Here is a 15,288-nt window from a genome sequence, read left to right as displayed (position 1 = left end):
TGAACTTTTCACACCTATGCAAAACCTTAGATAAGTTAAGCAAACAATCATCAAAGGATGTTCCATACACAGAAAAATCATCCATAAACACTTCCATAATTCACTCAACAAAATCAAAAAATATAGACATCATACATCTTTGAAAGGTAACAGGTGCATTGCAAAGACCAAAAGGCATATGCCTATAGGCAAATATGCCATAAGGGCATATGAAAGTGGTCTTTTCTTGGTCTTCTGGGTGAATGGGGATTTGAAAGAATTTCGAATACCCATCTAGATAGCAAAAGTAAGAATAGTTTGCTAGTCTCTCCAAAACTTGATCAATGAAAGGAAGGGGAAAGTGATCCTTACGGGTGGCACTATTAAGCTTTCTATAATCAATACACATCCTCCACCCTGTGACTGTCCTAGTTGGTATTAAATTATTATTCTCATTCTTGACAACAGTCATACCCCCTTTCTTTGGTACCACATGTACTGGATTTACCCATGAGATATCAAAAATGGGATAGATAATCCCTGCATCCAATAATTTAATGACTTAATTTCTCACTACCTCTTTCATGATAGGATTTAATTTTCTTTGATGTTCAATGGTAGGTTTGAAATCATCAAGCATATGGATGCGATGCATGCAAATGGTAGGGCTTATTCCCTTGATATCATGAATATTATAACCAATGATTTTTCTATATGCTCTAAGTTCCCTAAGCAACTTATCTTTTTGTTTATCATTTAATTCAGCATTTATAATCACTGGATAAGTAGAATTAGGGCCAAGAAAAGCATACCTCAGATTAGCAGGAAGTGGTTTAAGATCTACCTTAGGTGCATCTTCCGTTTTAGGAGAAAGAAGAGAATGGTTATCTGTCTCGAGTTCTTCATACTTGAAATTCAAAATGGGAGCAACCTTAGGATTTGCTTCCAAAAGCTTAGCACAGGCTACAATTTCCATATTTTTATCTTTGACTGAAGCTCCATGAATAATGCACGACTCGAATGAATCCTCACGGTATTTCTTGATAAAGACTTCTTTCACGCAATCATCAAAATGTCAACCCTACAACAAGAATTCACAATAATAGGTTGCTTTGACATTCGAAAAACATTGAACTCTACTTTCTCATCTCTAATCTCAAAAGTAAGTTTTCCATTTTTAACGTCAATGATTGCTTTTGTTGTGGTTAAGAATGGTCTTCCCAGAATAAGAGGAACTTGAATATCCTCTTCCATTTTTAAAACCACAAAGTCTACAGGGATATAAAATTTTTCAACTTTAATTGGCATATTTTCCATTATCCCTGTAGGATAGTTTATGGATCTATCCGCCAATTGTAGGGTCACTGTTGTAGGTTTTAATTCTCCAAGCTCCGATCTCCTGCAAATAGATAAAGGCATTAGACTTATACTTACACTAAGATCATATAAAGCTTTTTCAAAAGATTCTTTACCAACTTCACAAGGAATAGAAAAACTCCCTGGATCCTTAAGCTTTGGTGGCAGCTTATTTTGTAAAATGGCACTGCATTCCTCTGAGAGAGCCACCGTTTCAAATTCTTCAAGTTTCCTTTTATTTGAGAGGATATCTTTGAGAAACTTGGCATACACCGACATTTGAGTTATAGCCTCCATAAAAGGAACATTGAGATGTATCTGCTTGAAAACATCTAAAAACTTTCCAAACTGTTGATCAAGCTTTGCCTTTTGGAACCTTTGAGGGAAAGGCAAAGATGTTGAATATGTTTTGGATGGAACTTGCTTTTCAAGGGCTTCTTGAATATTTACCTCAACCTTTTTCTTCAATGTATCTTCTTCACTAGACTATTCAATATCCTTTTGCTCATCAAACTGATTTTTAACCTTGCCTATAGGTTTACCTAATTGTTTACCACTTCTGGTGACAATTGCCTTACAATGCTTCCTTGGATTTTGAGGTTGGCTAGGTAGATTTCCCATTTCCCTATAATTGGAAGTATTTGCTTGTTGACCCAATTGTACTTGAAGCATCTTATTATATGTGGCCAATTGATCCACCTTAGCAGTAAGTTGTCTAATTGCTTTATCTTGAGCATCGACCTTTTTTTTTTGGGCAAGAATGAAATTCTCCATCATTAATTCTAGATTTGATTTTTGCTCTTGAGAAGGCTGAGAATGATGTAAAGGTCGGGGGTTAGTGTTTCTAGCTTGGAACCTTAGAGGTGGCTGTCTAAAATTCTAGTTTGGATTAGAAGTATTGGCTTGGTTTGACCATACAAAGTTTGGGTGGTTACTCCAAGCTGGGTTATATGTATTTGAGTAAAGATTACCCTATCCCCTTTGGTTGTAATTAAGAAAATTCACTTACTCATTTGTAGGCTTATGTGCATAGTAGGTACCCATTTGGCATTCAAAGTTCGCATGATCCCCTCCACAATTCCCATAACTAGAAGTTCTTACAACTTTCATATCTAATCTCTCCAATTTCTTTGTCAATGCATCTAACTTAGCATTTACCATAATAATTCCATCCACTTCATGTACTCCTAAATGTCTTCTTTGACCAGTTCTATCATTAGGCCATCGATAACTGTTGGAAGCCATTTCTTTTATCAAGTGCAAAGTCACGTCGGATGTTTTACCCATTAATGACCCATTAGCAGCTGCATCCAAAATACTTTTCAACGAGTAAGAAAGACCATTATAGAAAGTTTGAACAACTAGCCAGTCAGGCAAGATCTTTGAACCTTTCCCAAGCTTATATAAAGACTCATTATCCCTTTAGTAAAAAATGGTAATCTCATTTCTCAATTTAACTGTTTTACCAGGTGAAAAATATTTTGCAAGGAAAGCTTTAGAAAGTGCTTACCAAGTAGTGAATCACCAGGTGCCCTAGAATCCAACCAAGATGTTGCCCTATCCTTCAAAGAAAATGGAAATAGCCTCAATTTGATTACATCTTTAGAAACCCCATTCATTTTGAAGGTGTCATATATCTGAGAGAAACGTGATAGTTGGACATATGGATCTTCATTTTCTAACCCTTCAAATTGGTTTTGTTGCACCATCTAAACAATAGAAGGTTTAATCTCAAAATTGTTAGCAACCACTGTGGGCCTTACTACACTAGAATAACCATCATGTGCAGTAGGTACAACATAATCACGAAGAGCTCGTTGATTGTTGATGTTATCTTCCATGGCAACTTTTTATCTTACTCATCTTTCTCTTCTACGTCTTCTAAAGGTTCTCTCAATTTCTGGGTCAAAATCCAATAATTCTAGATTTTGAGATCTAGTCATAAACCAATAGAGTACCTACAAAAGAAAGAACAAAGACAACTTGAAATCAAATAGAACAAAAATAAAATAAAACTCTAGTCTAGCCAAACTACAAATTATACTAATATCAACAAAGCACCAATCCATGACAACGGCGCTAAAAACTTGTTACCAATGGCTCGCAAGTATGCGAGTCAATCAAGTAATATAAAAAGATGTCAGTCCCATAGAGATTGGTTATCGAATACTAGCTTGTTTTGTAGTTTAAATTAGCTAGAGAAATAAAAATGCTATGGATTGGGATTGAATTAAAATTAATAAAATAAAGCAAACTAACTAAATCGAAACTAACAAAGGAAATTAATCACCTAGCAAATTAAAAGTGAAATACCAATTATAGAGAAGCCTAGGGTTTATGATTTCACTATCAATTACTCAAAAATCAGTAACAAATCCAATTAAAATCAATGATAAGATAAATTGTTGATGGTTGATTATCTTATTTTACCCAATTCCTCTCTCAAGGTTAATTAGGTGTGTTAAGATTAAAAGCTTATCTACTTTCATGGTATGTTGTTAATCAAACCCATTAATTTCTATGACAATCAATTTGCCCACAAAAGATTTATATTTATCTCTAAATAAAACCCTAGGTTTAGCAAAGGCATGAACTAATTAGGTATGTATTTCTTAATATCACACTTCAATCTACAAACAAGCATGGTATTGGGCCCTAACACCAAGCAAGAAGTTAAAATCACAATTACTAAATCAAGCATTCATCATCATTAATTAAAAATCAAAACTCATTACATAATCCTTGAGAATTTATAGATTCATCATAAACCCTAGTAAAGGAAATTAGCTATTCATGGCTATAAAGTTCAAACTACAAGATAAAGTTAGAGAGAGAGACATTTTGAATCAATAAAAGAAGATAATAAGAGAGATAAGAAAAACTCTAAGGTTTTCAAATCTTGATTCTCTTGGGTCTTCTATCTTTAAGCTTAGATCTTCCCTCTTCTACTTGTTTCTTGGAGCTTTTTCTCTCTAAAAATCCTTTTGAGCTATTGTATTTTTGGTTCCCTTTTTAGAGAAGATGAAATTTTCTTTTTATATCTGTCACTTAACCCTATTTTCTGTTTTTTAGTTTTTTATTTACGCCCAGTAATTATGGGCACCAATTATGCCCATAAGACTGTCCATAATTACTCTCTGCCTCCTGATGTAAACCCTTCTCATTTGCTTCTTTAAGCTTCCATTTTCACTTTAAAAGGGGCTTGAATGACTCCAAATCATTTAAAAATATAATTCAAAGAACAAAATAAGATCAATCCATCAAGATTAAATAAAACTTAAAGAATTTGACAAAATGGACCAAAATTCACTTTAAAACTATACTATTATAACCCTATTTGTGTGTATTTCATATACACATCAGTATTAGGGCATCACCTCACGAGACAACATTCATTTTTTTGTCATATAAACATTTAAATGAGCCACCAATGTAGGTATAAACCCTGAAACACCCTATGGTTGTTTTACATGTTCATGTTAAATATGTTTTAAAACAGGTATCCTAGTCAAGGTTTTAGGATTGTATGTTTTTATAAAATTTTTAATTCCACTATGTTACTAGTTATTGTCGCCCTAAAACCCTACATAATTAATAATTCATCATCCCAAAATTGCATTGGAAGATTTGCTTGTACCATTGTTGACCTAACTATTTCTAATAGAGTTTTATTTCTCCTTTCTTTTATACCATTCTGCTACAAAGCTCTTGAAATCGTTAGTTGCCTTATTATTCCTTTTTCATTACATATTTCTTTGAACTTTTCAAACATATATTCATGACCTCGATTAATTCTTAAAGCTTTTATTCTTTTGTCTAATTGATTATCAAACGCATTTGTGTAACATTTAACACAATATGCTTCTAATTTATAGGACATCAAGTTGATATGAATGAATCGAGTATAGTCATCTATAAAAGTAATGAAATATGAGGCACTATGTCTTGTTTTAACATTCATAGGACTACAGATGTCTAAAATGTATAACATGCAATTTATGGGTGAATGTTGAATACGTGTTCACTAAACTAAACTGACCCGAAGATATCTGTATAGATGATTACTCTAGTGTCTACAGAATAAATCATCTAAACACCATTGGTGCAATTGATTCTATGACTTGAGGTTGCTAAACCGTCTTGTGTGAAGATCAGTATGGTTTGATGTTATCCAATGATAGGGTAACCATAAAGGTAGTGATTGACCATATCACGATATACATGAAGACTATGGTAGACCAATAAAAGATTTGTCACTCCTGAGCATAAAAGAAGATATCTCACATAAGAATATTGAAAGACATCTATGACTATTTGAATCTGTATCATATTTGATAAGTTGTAGCCTAATCTATATTGATCATTAATGTGTATTAGTTCATACTGAGGAACCAATGAGATAACACTTTTTTATGTCTAAGCCTTGAGAGATGTTGATTGACAAAAGGATCGAATTGCATATAATTGTGATATTGTAAAAGATTAAAAATGTTTACTAACATTTTATTATCTAAGTAGCCATAATGTCTTGCAAGAGGTTTATCTTGGTTTATGTTTGGATTTGCCTGAAATTTGGACACTACCAGCTCAATAAAGAGTTTATGGGTCACACACACAAAAAGGTTAAATCAAACTCAGAGGCAAAGATTGTTTGATGATAATCTTGGTGTTTAGAGATGAGGAAGAGATTGCGAATAGACTAGGGTTACCCAATAGGGTTGAAGATGCCCAGTTTGACCATGCCCTAACTATGCAACTTGGTAAAGTATGTGTCGGTCATTCCATATGCATGAAATCGATTGGCCCCATGTAAAAGGCAATATGCCAGTTGACACACATAAGTAGTGCCATTTGTGCATTAGTCTTTAAGAGACGATATGAGTTATTGGACTTCAAGCCATACATGAACTCTATCTGTGTACATAAAGGCATGTGTTAATGTCTAAAATGATACAGAGGTTTATTTTCAAAACCTTAGTTGCATAGTTTCTAGTCAGGCGCCTTAGCAACTTCTTCTCTTAGATACCAAGGTATCGCCTCTTAAAGGTTGGATAGCATATTATCTCAAGCCATAAGAAGTTTGATAGAGCCATCAACACGTGTATAATTTTAAAATATCTTACGTTTATAAAAGGCATCCTTGTTTGGGGTTTTTAGGATTGTTATATTTTAAAATTTTAAAATTTTGTTGTGCTATCAATTATCAACATTTTGGAAACCTTATAGTGGTGTCAAAAGCACCATTTAGTGTATTTTTCATGAAAATATATGTCTGTAGTTACTTTTGATTAATTTTATATATTGATTGCATGTAATTAGGATTAGTCAAAACTGAATAAAATTGGCAACAATGATTTGTAATCATGTTATTGCACGATTTATTGAGTATCATGTACAACACAAACTATGTTAAATTATTGAGTGATGGTTTTTAATTTTGTTTATATATTTATGTTCAAAATAAGTTTTATGTTGTTTTATGAAATCGTCCTTGAATCATGTTGTTACGTGATCCTAGGGTTCTCACAAGTATGAGTACGATTTATGTGTCATATTACCTTCCTCTAGCGAATTGGTATGCCTAAAAGCTAGGAGATTTTCTAAATTTTATATCACTGGAAAATCTAGAAAGTTTAATGTCTAGAAAAACCACCACACATGCTCGGCACCAAGTTATGCATGGTAAGTATCAAGTGGCACTTCTCTCTAGCACCATGTTGTCGAGCATGGTTAGACAACCTTTGTTCAATTGTGCCCTTGCATAGTGCAAACTGTGCACCTTGGTCGATATTCCAATAGTGCCCCATGGCTTCCTACCATGCTCTCTAACTATACATACTTCAAGAATTTTGTTGAATTCCAAATGCATTTGGACATTTCACTTGTAAGCCGAACAAAGTAAAAAATATCGATTGAGCCTTATTTTGCTGAATTAGGACTGAACTAAGATTTTCTTGAGTTTTTGGTTTGAATACAATTTTACAAAGTTTAAGGACCAAAATGTAATTTGACATTTAAGTAAATAATAATTAAAATGTATTTTTTAATTGATATGCATATATATGGATGCATATATGCTCTATAATATTAAAAATAAACTAAAATATAGGCTCTTTTTGCCCCCCTAAACTTTAAAAACTAAAAATTTCCCCCAACCTAAGTTTTAAAAAATGACAGTTTCCCTCTAGGGTTTCATTTCGAGATCTCCAACGTTATCTCTGGTGTTATTGTCGGTGACCTCTCCTTCCCAAAGCTTACTTTCCCTCTGGTAGTCTCTCTCCTCTCATTTGGATATTCGATCGACTTCGAAGGATCCATGGAAGATAAAGAGCTTTGTTAGGGAAGACAAAGCTCTTCATTTTCCTAGACGAATAAGACAGCTTCGTCTTTTCCAAGAGGATGAAGAACTTTGTCTTTCCCAACGAAGTTCTTCATCTTCCATGACTCCTCTGACATTAATCGAGCATCCAAATAGGTGGAAAGAGACTGTCAGAGGGAGAGAAAGCTTTAGAAGGAAGAGGTCGTCTGCAATAGAGTTAGAGATGGAGCCAAAGATCTTGAAACGAAACCCTAGGGGGAAGCTATCATTTTTTAAAACTTAGGTTAAGGGAAACTTTTAGTTTTTAAAGTTTAGGGGGGCAAAAACAGATAAAATTTTAAGGGTTTAGGGTTCGATTAATTTTAATTGCTCATAGGTGGGTATTTGGGATTATGAAAGTTAAAAGGGAGAAACTTGGGAATGCAACATACCTTGGGTGGGAAATAGTCCTTTGGTTTTTTAAAATTTTAAAATTTTGTTATGCTACTGGTTATCAACACCCTAAAAACCCTACAAGTACTCTAGCTTTGTGATAAGTCCTAATAAACCTTCATAGGCTAATTTATTTGTTCTTTTTTTACTAATGTGTCACAACCTAGCATGACATGTATTTACATCTATGTCAATACTTATAGGAGTAGCAAATAAAGAAAAACTAATTTAATTATCATTATTATAATGAAAGGTGTCCCACACCATAAAACCATCTACTAAAAACCAAATCCATTAAAAAAATACTATTGTAAATTTCAACATTGTTCCCATAAAATTCAAATTATATCTTAATTTAAGAGAAGTAATCATTAAGACCAAATCTTATCGAATGTTAGAACATATAGAACTTTATGTAGGTATACGGTTCGACCACTTCACAAAACTAATTTTCACGTGCCTATCCCTTTTACTTGAAACTTCGTGTTGCTACCTACATAAATCCATCTCGTATCCTTTAAAATTTTATGAAATTTCATGAAAGCTCTTTTGTCTTAGGTTGCATGGTCTATGGCTCCTGAGTTTACAGTTCACATAGGATGAGATTTAGTTAATAAGGTAGTACTAGAAACATAGGTTTTATAACTTAAGGTAAAATGAGACAATACCTTTTTTGGCTTAGTAGATTCACAGGTGAAATGACCTTTCTTGCCACAATTATAACAAGTCATCTTGTTTTTGTCTTTTGTTCTAGTAAGTTTACCTCTCTTTCGTTGGAATTTTTTTATTTTTGTTCTTAGGGCCTTATACAATCTTTTTTCTCTTTGTAAACTTGTGTCACTTACATTTAAAGCCAGGAAACTACTTAGAACTAGACTCTGCAACATATGCTTAAACATTTGGTCTAGTTGCTGGAAGGCACTCGCCTTCTAGCTCAATATGGCGAGTAATGTTAGAAAAGGTCATTATGTTCTTATTGTGAGTCATATTCATCTTCATATTCTCCTAACTTTCAGGAAAAGATAGTATTATGAATTAAACTATTGTTCATCTATTAGGTTGTGGCTAGCTAACTTTAACTTCATTATTATATTTGACATGTCCTTCATATGTTGTTTCATAAATTTGTTCGGGACCTTTTTATATGTGTCAAATTTGATGGTCAACTACCTTAGTTTGGAGACAGTAGTTCTTCCAAACTTTTCTTTCAAATCTATCTACATGGCATGTGTTATTAGGCATTGTCCAAATTTTACCCTTTAGCTAATTGAAGCTCTTCTATAACCCGATTTATAGCTCTAAGGCCTCTAGCTCATCTAAGACAGTGCATTTTTGGATGCCATATATTATAGTTATCTTGATTTAGTTTTTCGCCTTTGTTCAAATTAGCTATGATATTTTTGGATGTTATGGTTAATCAAACTATAGAGACATATCAAACATAACATTAACTAATGCAATTATATATACATCAATTGTCATAGTCATGCATTAAAATTTAAAAAAATTTGACATAAAACATAAAACATAGCAACGAAAATTCATTATATTTCTAATAATCTTCAATGAATCAAATGTTTGATATTTTAAAATTTAATCCAATTGTGCCAATATTAATTCTAAATGAGAATTTCATTAAATTATATCAATCTTAAAATTCCCACGGATAAAATTTCTAGTATATAATCTTATATATAAAATTTATTTATCTATACTGTGATAAGGACCATATTCAGTATTATTCTTATTTAGAGGCTTATAATTATTGAAACAGGGCATTTTATATGTCAACTATTCTTCATGTTTATTGTTTGTTCTCCATTCGACATTAAGAAAGACCATTTCATCATCACGTACATTTCTTTGAGTCACTTTATCTATGATTAAGTTTTTATGTTGTTTGCGATAGCCCAGATGTTTTGCACTTTGGATTTTCTCTCTTTCATTATAATGCATTGCTTTTTAGCAAACTGTAATCCATCCACACAATCCAAAAAACTCTTTATATTTTTGTCCTAACAAGATCATATATCACAAGAGTCCAATAATCAGGCATAGACATAAGTAGACCATGTATCATCTCTTATCTTATTAAAAATATGTGACTTACTTTTATATCTAAATATCTATGATATATGACCCCAACATGTACCATTAAATTGTCAAATGGTCTCATCTTATATTTCAAGTTATGGTCTTTAGTCAACATGTTTGTGCTTATATGAATAAAATAGACGAAAATAATTCCATATGCATAACAACACAAGCACACACAAGGCAATATGTTATTTGGCATTGCATAATTCAAAATATGTCTAGAAATATTGTTATGACAACGTGTTAACACTTAGATTGATACATGAAAGTGTATTAACCCATGCACCAAAATAGTGTCCTTACACATTGTCACACACCAGAACATAACCACATGCACCACCCTCATGTTGTTGGTTTGGATCATGTCTTGTTTTGGGTTAGGTTGACCCATTTACTTAGTCTAGTCAGATTGTTAACCATTGACTAATTAACCAATTTGATAGGTGTTGACTAGTTCTGCTCACTTAGTTGACGAAAAATGATCTAACTCGTTGATCCTTAAGTATAAACAACCCGTTAACCAAATGGATAGGATAATCATGCTTTTTCAGCCTACGATTGCCAAAGAACCCTAATTTTGTCACCATTCAAATCACTGATTTCAGTTGTCAATTAGGCCATAAACCATAAGGTTTTTAATCAGCGCACACAGGTGGTTCTCCTCATTGTTAATGTTGTCTGGAACCACTAAAATTAGGATAAACTCTGTCACTGTCTTCAATTACATATTTCATTGATCTTGCCAAAATATGTTTCGCTTTAACGTTCAATTCATGCAACACAAATCTAGGTATTAACCTAACATGTTTTTAAGTCCCAGTTTTATGTAATTTTATTCAAATCAATTTGAACCCTAAACTTCAAATTTCAACAATATATAAACATAAAACAAAATTCCAAGTTAGGATTCCTAGTTTCCAAATTATAAAATTGCAAGCATAATATATATATGAAGGATCGAATGGCCTAAGAGGAGGGTGAATTAGGCAATTTAAAGCAATCTTTACCAAATTAGAGAATTAAAACAATTTATTTAAATCAATGAATGTTGCTTTTTTTTTTTTAATCCAATTTATGAGAATAACAAAAATATTTCAAATAATCAAACAATAAAAAATAACATAACATAAAATATAAGTTTAAGGGAAGAAGAAATCAAACGCGTGATATATAGTGGTTCGGCTTAACCTGGCCTACGTCCACTCCTCCAAGCTTTCTTCCTTGGAGTATTCCACTAATCCTTGGTTGACCAAAAACTCAACCAAGCTTTTCTTTACAACAAATAACTTCCAAGGTGCTATTAACCTTTACAAATGTTAAAGCTCAATTTCTCTCATTAGAAATTTTCTAATCTCTCAAAGAGTGAGCCTCACTCTTTTATAATACGAATTTTAGTATGAAATCGAAATATGATCTCTCTCAAAGAGTGTATATGAAAGTTTAAGCTTAGTACAACCTAATGCAAATGAAATTTCAAAATGTATGAGCAAGGGTTTTGATTAGAGAATAACATTTGCAAGTAAATAGCTCAAAACTAATTTGCTCTCAAATATGTGAAAGTTCTTAGTGGCAAAAGTTCTTTTCGAATGAATTTGATTGGGTTTATATAGAGGAAAATGAGGAAAATCACCATTGTGCACAAAGACTAGCTGTTTTAATTTTCCATAAAATGCAAAATTTGATCGATCGGATGTAATTCAGTTAACCAAATGTGACGTGGCATTCCCGCGACACTAGCCATTAGAAAGTTCAAACCAAAATTCAATTGATCGGATTTAATTCAATCAACCGAATTTTTGAAAGCCAAAATACATGGCTTTTGAATAATTTAGAAGTTGCCATCTAAGAAATCGACTGATCAAATTCGATTCACCAAATTTTATTATATTTTACCCCCTAAATTTTTAAAAATTACAATTTGACCTCTAAAACTTTGAAAAGTGACAATTTAACCCATTTTTAAAAATTCTTTCAAAACCAACTTTAAGATATGAAAATTTAATTCACAAAACTTCATCATTTTAAATGAATTAATAAACTTTAGTGAAAAATTTGGCTTAAACCAATAAGTTTGAAAAACAACATTTTAATCCAAAATGTGAAAAATATGAGAATAAGTTTTCAAGTGAGCTATCACATGCAAATAAATATTCTAATCAAAACAAATGCTCAAAATTACAAATATATCTACCTAAACTTGAGTTTTACTTCAAATCTTCAAGAATTTTTCACTTGAGCCTTGTCTTCATTTTCATCTTGAAACTCCTTCAAGTGCATTAGATAAATTCTTGTAATCTAAACTCACACTCAAGTAAAATTATTAATTAATATACTTAGGGACATATTAGTTTGTTATCATCAAAATAAGAGCATAATGACTCTTTGAGTCAACAATATATATATATATACACACACACACATAGAGATAAAAAAAAAATTAATCTGGATATATATATAGAGAGAATTGCAAGGACACCAATGATAAAAAAAATTGCACAATTCTGTAAACTAATTAGGGTAAAAGTATACATGTCGAATTGTTTTTATCATATGAATTGATCTGAAGTGTTATTAATTTCCACAGTACATTTTGTGTAATTATACTGTGTTGATTTTAGATTTTGTGAAAAAAACATTTGAAGACCTTTTTTAATCTTTGTGTTCTTGAATAAACTTGTGATAGTTTTCTAGACATTATATATGTGTCCAGCTGTTTCCTCAATTGCCATAGGCAGTTTATTAGTTGATGGGTTAAGTTGACACATCATGGGTGGATTCAAGCCTAACACCTGGAAATGCAACTCCATTTGAATCATTCCTTGGTCATGCCATAGAATCCCAATATTCAATATAATTGATCTAACTTCAATTTTCATGCGTAGAACTAAGATTGCCTAAAAGGTGAAAAGTTCTTAAGATGATTGATTCGCTAGGCAATCTTTGAATTTTTATACTAAAACTGATATATGCTAAAAAAATCCAATAGAATAATTGTTTGTGGAGCTAAAATAGCACCCAAACTACATAAGTCAAATAAGTGCTTATTATATACAATGCATAACACTAGAAAATTTAACATTTCGAGAGTGACCAAATCAACTTTAGTTACGTAGGTTAAGTAGGCAAAGAAGTGTCTAATAAAATTATCAAAATTTGATGAAGAAATTGCATTTAAAACAAAATGCAATAGAGGAACAATGTAGTATATGAGTTTAAGTTTTCTATTACTAGAAGGTTTATTTATATACTTGGTTATGACAACAATTGAGAGAAATTTCAAAAGCAAATGCCAAGTCTGCATAACAAGATATTATTTTGAAAAGTTAGTGTGGTGTTCATCTAACTCATACTAGGTTTTAAGGCCTTCTATGATTGCAGAATTCGAATTTAAAAATCTTTCATTAACAAACAAAACCATAAAACCTCCATAAGATCTCAGTCATAGACTTTTTTATTCACAAACATGACACAATCAATTATAAGCTATTTCATGATTAAGTACTTGCATTTGGAGACTTTTTTGTCTTTCACAAGTCATTGAAATGTGTCAAATAGTGCTCTTGATCTAGGGGTAGGACCTCACCTATTATCCATACAATGCATAAATGAAAGAAGGCTAAAATTATGCACTAAAGTATGCTAGAATACGATACACTTACAAGGAGCTATTTGTGTACGCGCATATGTGTGTGTATATGGAAAAAATGAAGAACAAAATTATTAAATTTGCATGTGTATATATAAACACCAAGTACGGTCATGCATACTCATGCATAATCCATGCACGATTATGCATAAAGAAAAACAATTCCTTTCAAGTTTATCTTTATCTAATTACGTAAACCCCAGCTTCCAATTTTTCCAAAACATACAAATACCTCATAGTTATTATATTTTGGTCCCTTAATGTAATAAATTGCACTTCAAGCCCAAAGACCTCTTAAAACTTGAAATCTTTTATTTGGATTGTAAACCAAATTTAGCTTGAACAATCTTATGCATCTAAAGTTTAATCAACTCATTTTTTGTGTGATTTATAAGCTTTCTAATAAGATGATAGTGGTCGAATTCACATCAAACTCTCGACCTAGCAACTATCTTATCATAAACTAAGATTAGTCTCTAACAAGATGTCATGGTCACCCAACTAGCGGAGTGGCAGTGATTACCTCTTTAACCTATTAGCAATACAGTTACTCATACAACTCAAAATTTTGTTATATGATATTTTTTTTAAGGTTAGGGTACATATTAAGTGTCTCCCTTAGAAAACCCTTAATACATTTAGACTAACCTATGTCAATGAGTAGATGGTATTGGATTGAGTACCAATTCAATCCCACTGTGGCCACAAATTTGAATGATCATTATCATTTGTTAGTTGGCTTAATGATGAATCATTTGTTGGCTCACAGCAGCCTTCATACCTATCTCGATTTGGTTAATCACTATCTTTTTAGCAATCTTGTATAATGACTATATTGGGCTAGTGTTAAACTATACCGATCTTTGTACAAGATATTTTGATGACCTCAAATATATAGATCACATATACCTCAATTCACTAAGAGGTTTTGTTTCATTGATGCTGAAACAACCATCCATATAAAATCCTCTTAGCAGGATTGTCTAGTGGACACGTCTATAACATGCATTTATGTATTATACCAAACCATCAATAAAACCTTTGATATGTGATATCTATCACCATCTTTCAATGAGACCATTTAATACTATGATAATTCTATCATTATTACCTGTGTCATTGGTCATGGTAATATCTTAACTATAAATGTTTTAAGAACAATCATGTAAGGGTTGTCACAATAAGCTAATGTGCACTAAGCCCTTTGTCGTGATTTTACTATTCTAAAGATATTTATCTAATTGTATTAACAATATATGGTAAAGAATATCGTATTTCATTAATTAAAAATAAGATTACGACATTAATTCCAATGGTAATGATTGCCTTTAGCGCATCTTAATAATTTCCCATTTGTACTATAGTCAATTAGTCATATGTCTAATTTCATATGAAGCTACATGCTTGTCATACTTCTAGTACAATAAAGGCTTCATTAATGTTGTCATCAATGTCAACT

General features: G+C 32.0%; 1 protein-coding gene across 1 annotated transcript; it reads right to left on the bottom strand.

Annotated features, from left to right (window-relative positions):
* Window positions 1–1,035: 1,035 nt before the first annotated feature.
* Window positions 1,036–2,109, bottom strand: LOC123202290. The gene is made up of 2 exons (XM_044618143.1): window positions 1,909–2,109; window positions 1,036–1,821 (listed from the first exon to the last, which is right to left on the bottom strand). Exons 1-2 carry the CDS (start codon window positions 2,107–2,109, stop codon window positions 1,036–1,038), a joined length of 987 nt encoding a protein of 328 aa, XP_044474078.1.
* Between the last annotated feature and the right edge of the window lie 13,179 nt (window positions 2,110–15,288).

This window comes from Mangifera indica, chromosome 18, assembly GCF_011075055.1.
Source record: "Mangifera indica cultivar Alphonso chromosome 18, CATAS_Mindica_2.1, whole genome shotgun sequence".
Taxonomy (NCBI): Eukaryota; Viridiplantae; Streptophyta; class Magnoliopsida; order Sapindales; family Anacardiaceae; genus Mangifera; species Mangifera indica.
Note: the sequence above shows the minus strand (reverse complement) of the source record. Positions and strands in the feature narration are given on the sequence as shown.

Excerpts from the sequence above, each read along its gene's own strand:
- LOC123202290 (XM_044618143.1), bottom strand. The coding sequence starts at position 2,109 with ATGGAGAATTTCATTCTTGCCCAAAAAAAAAAGGTCGATGCTCAAGAT. Across the intron at positions 1,822-1,908 it reads ATCCAAGGAAGCATTGTAAG|TCTAGTGAAGAAGATACATT; the intron begins GCAATTGTCACC and ends GATATTGAATAG.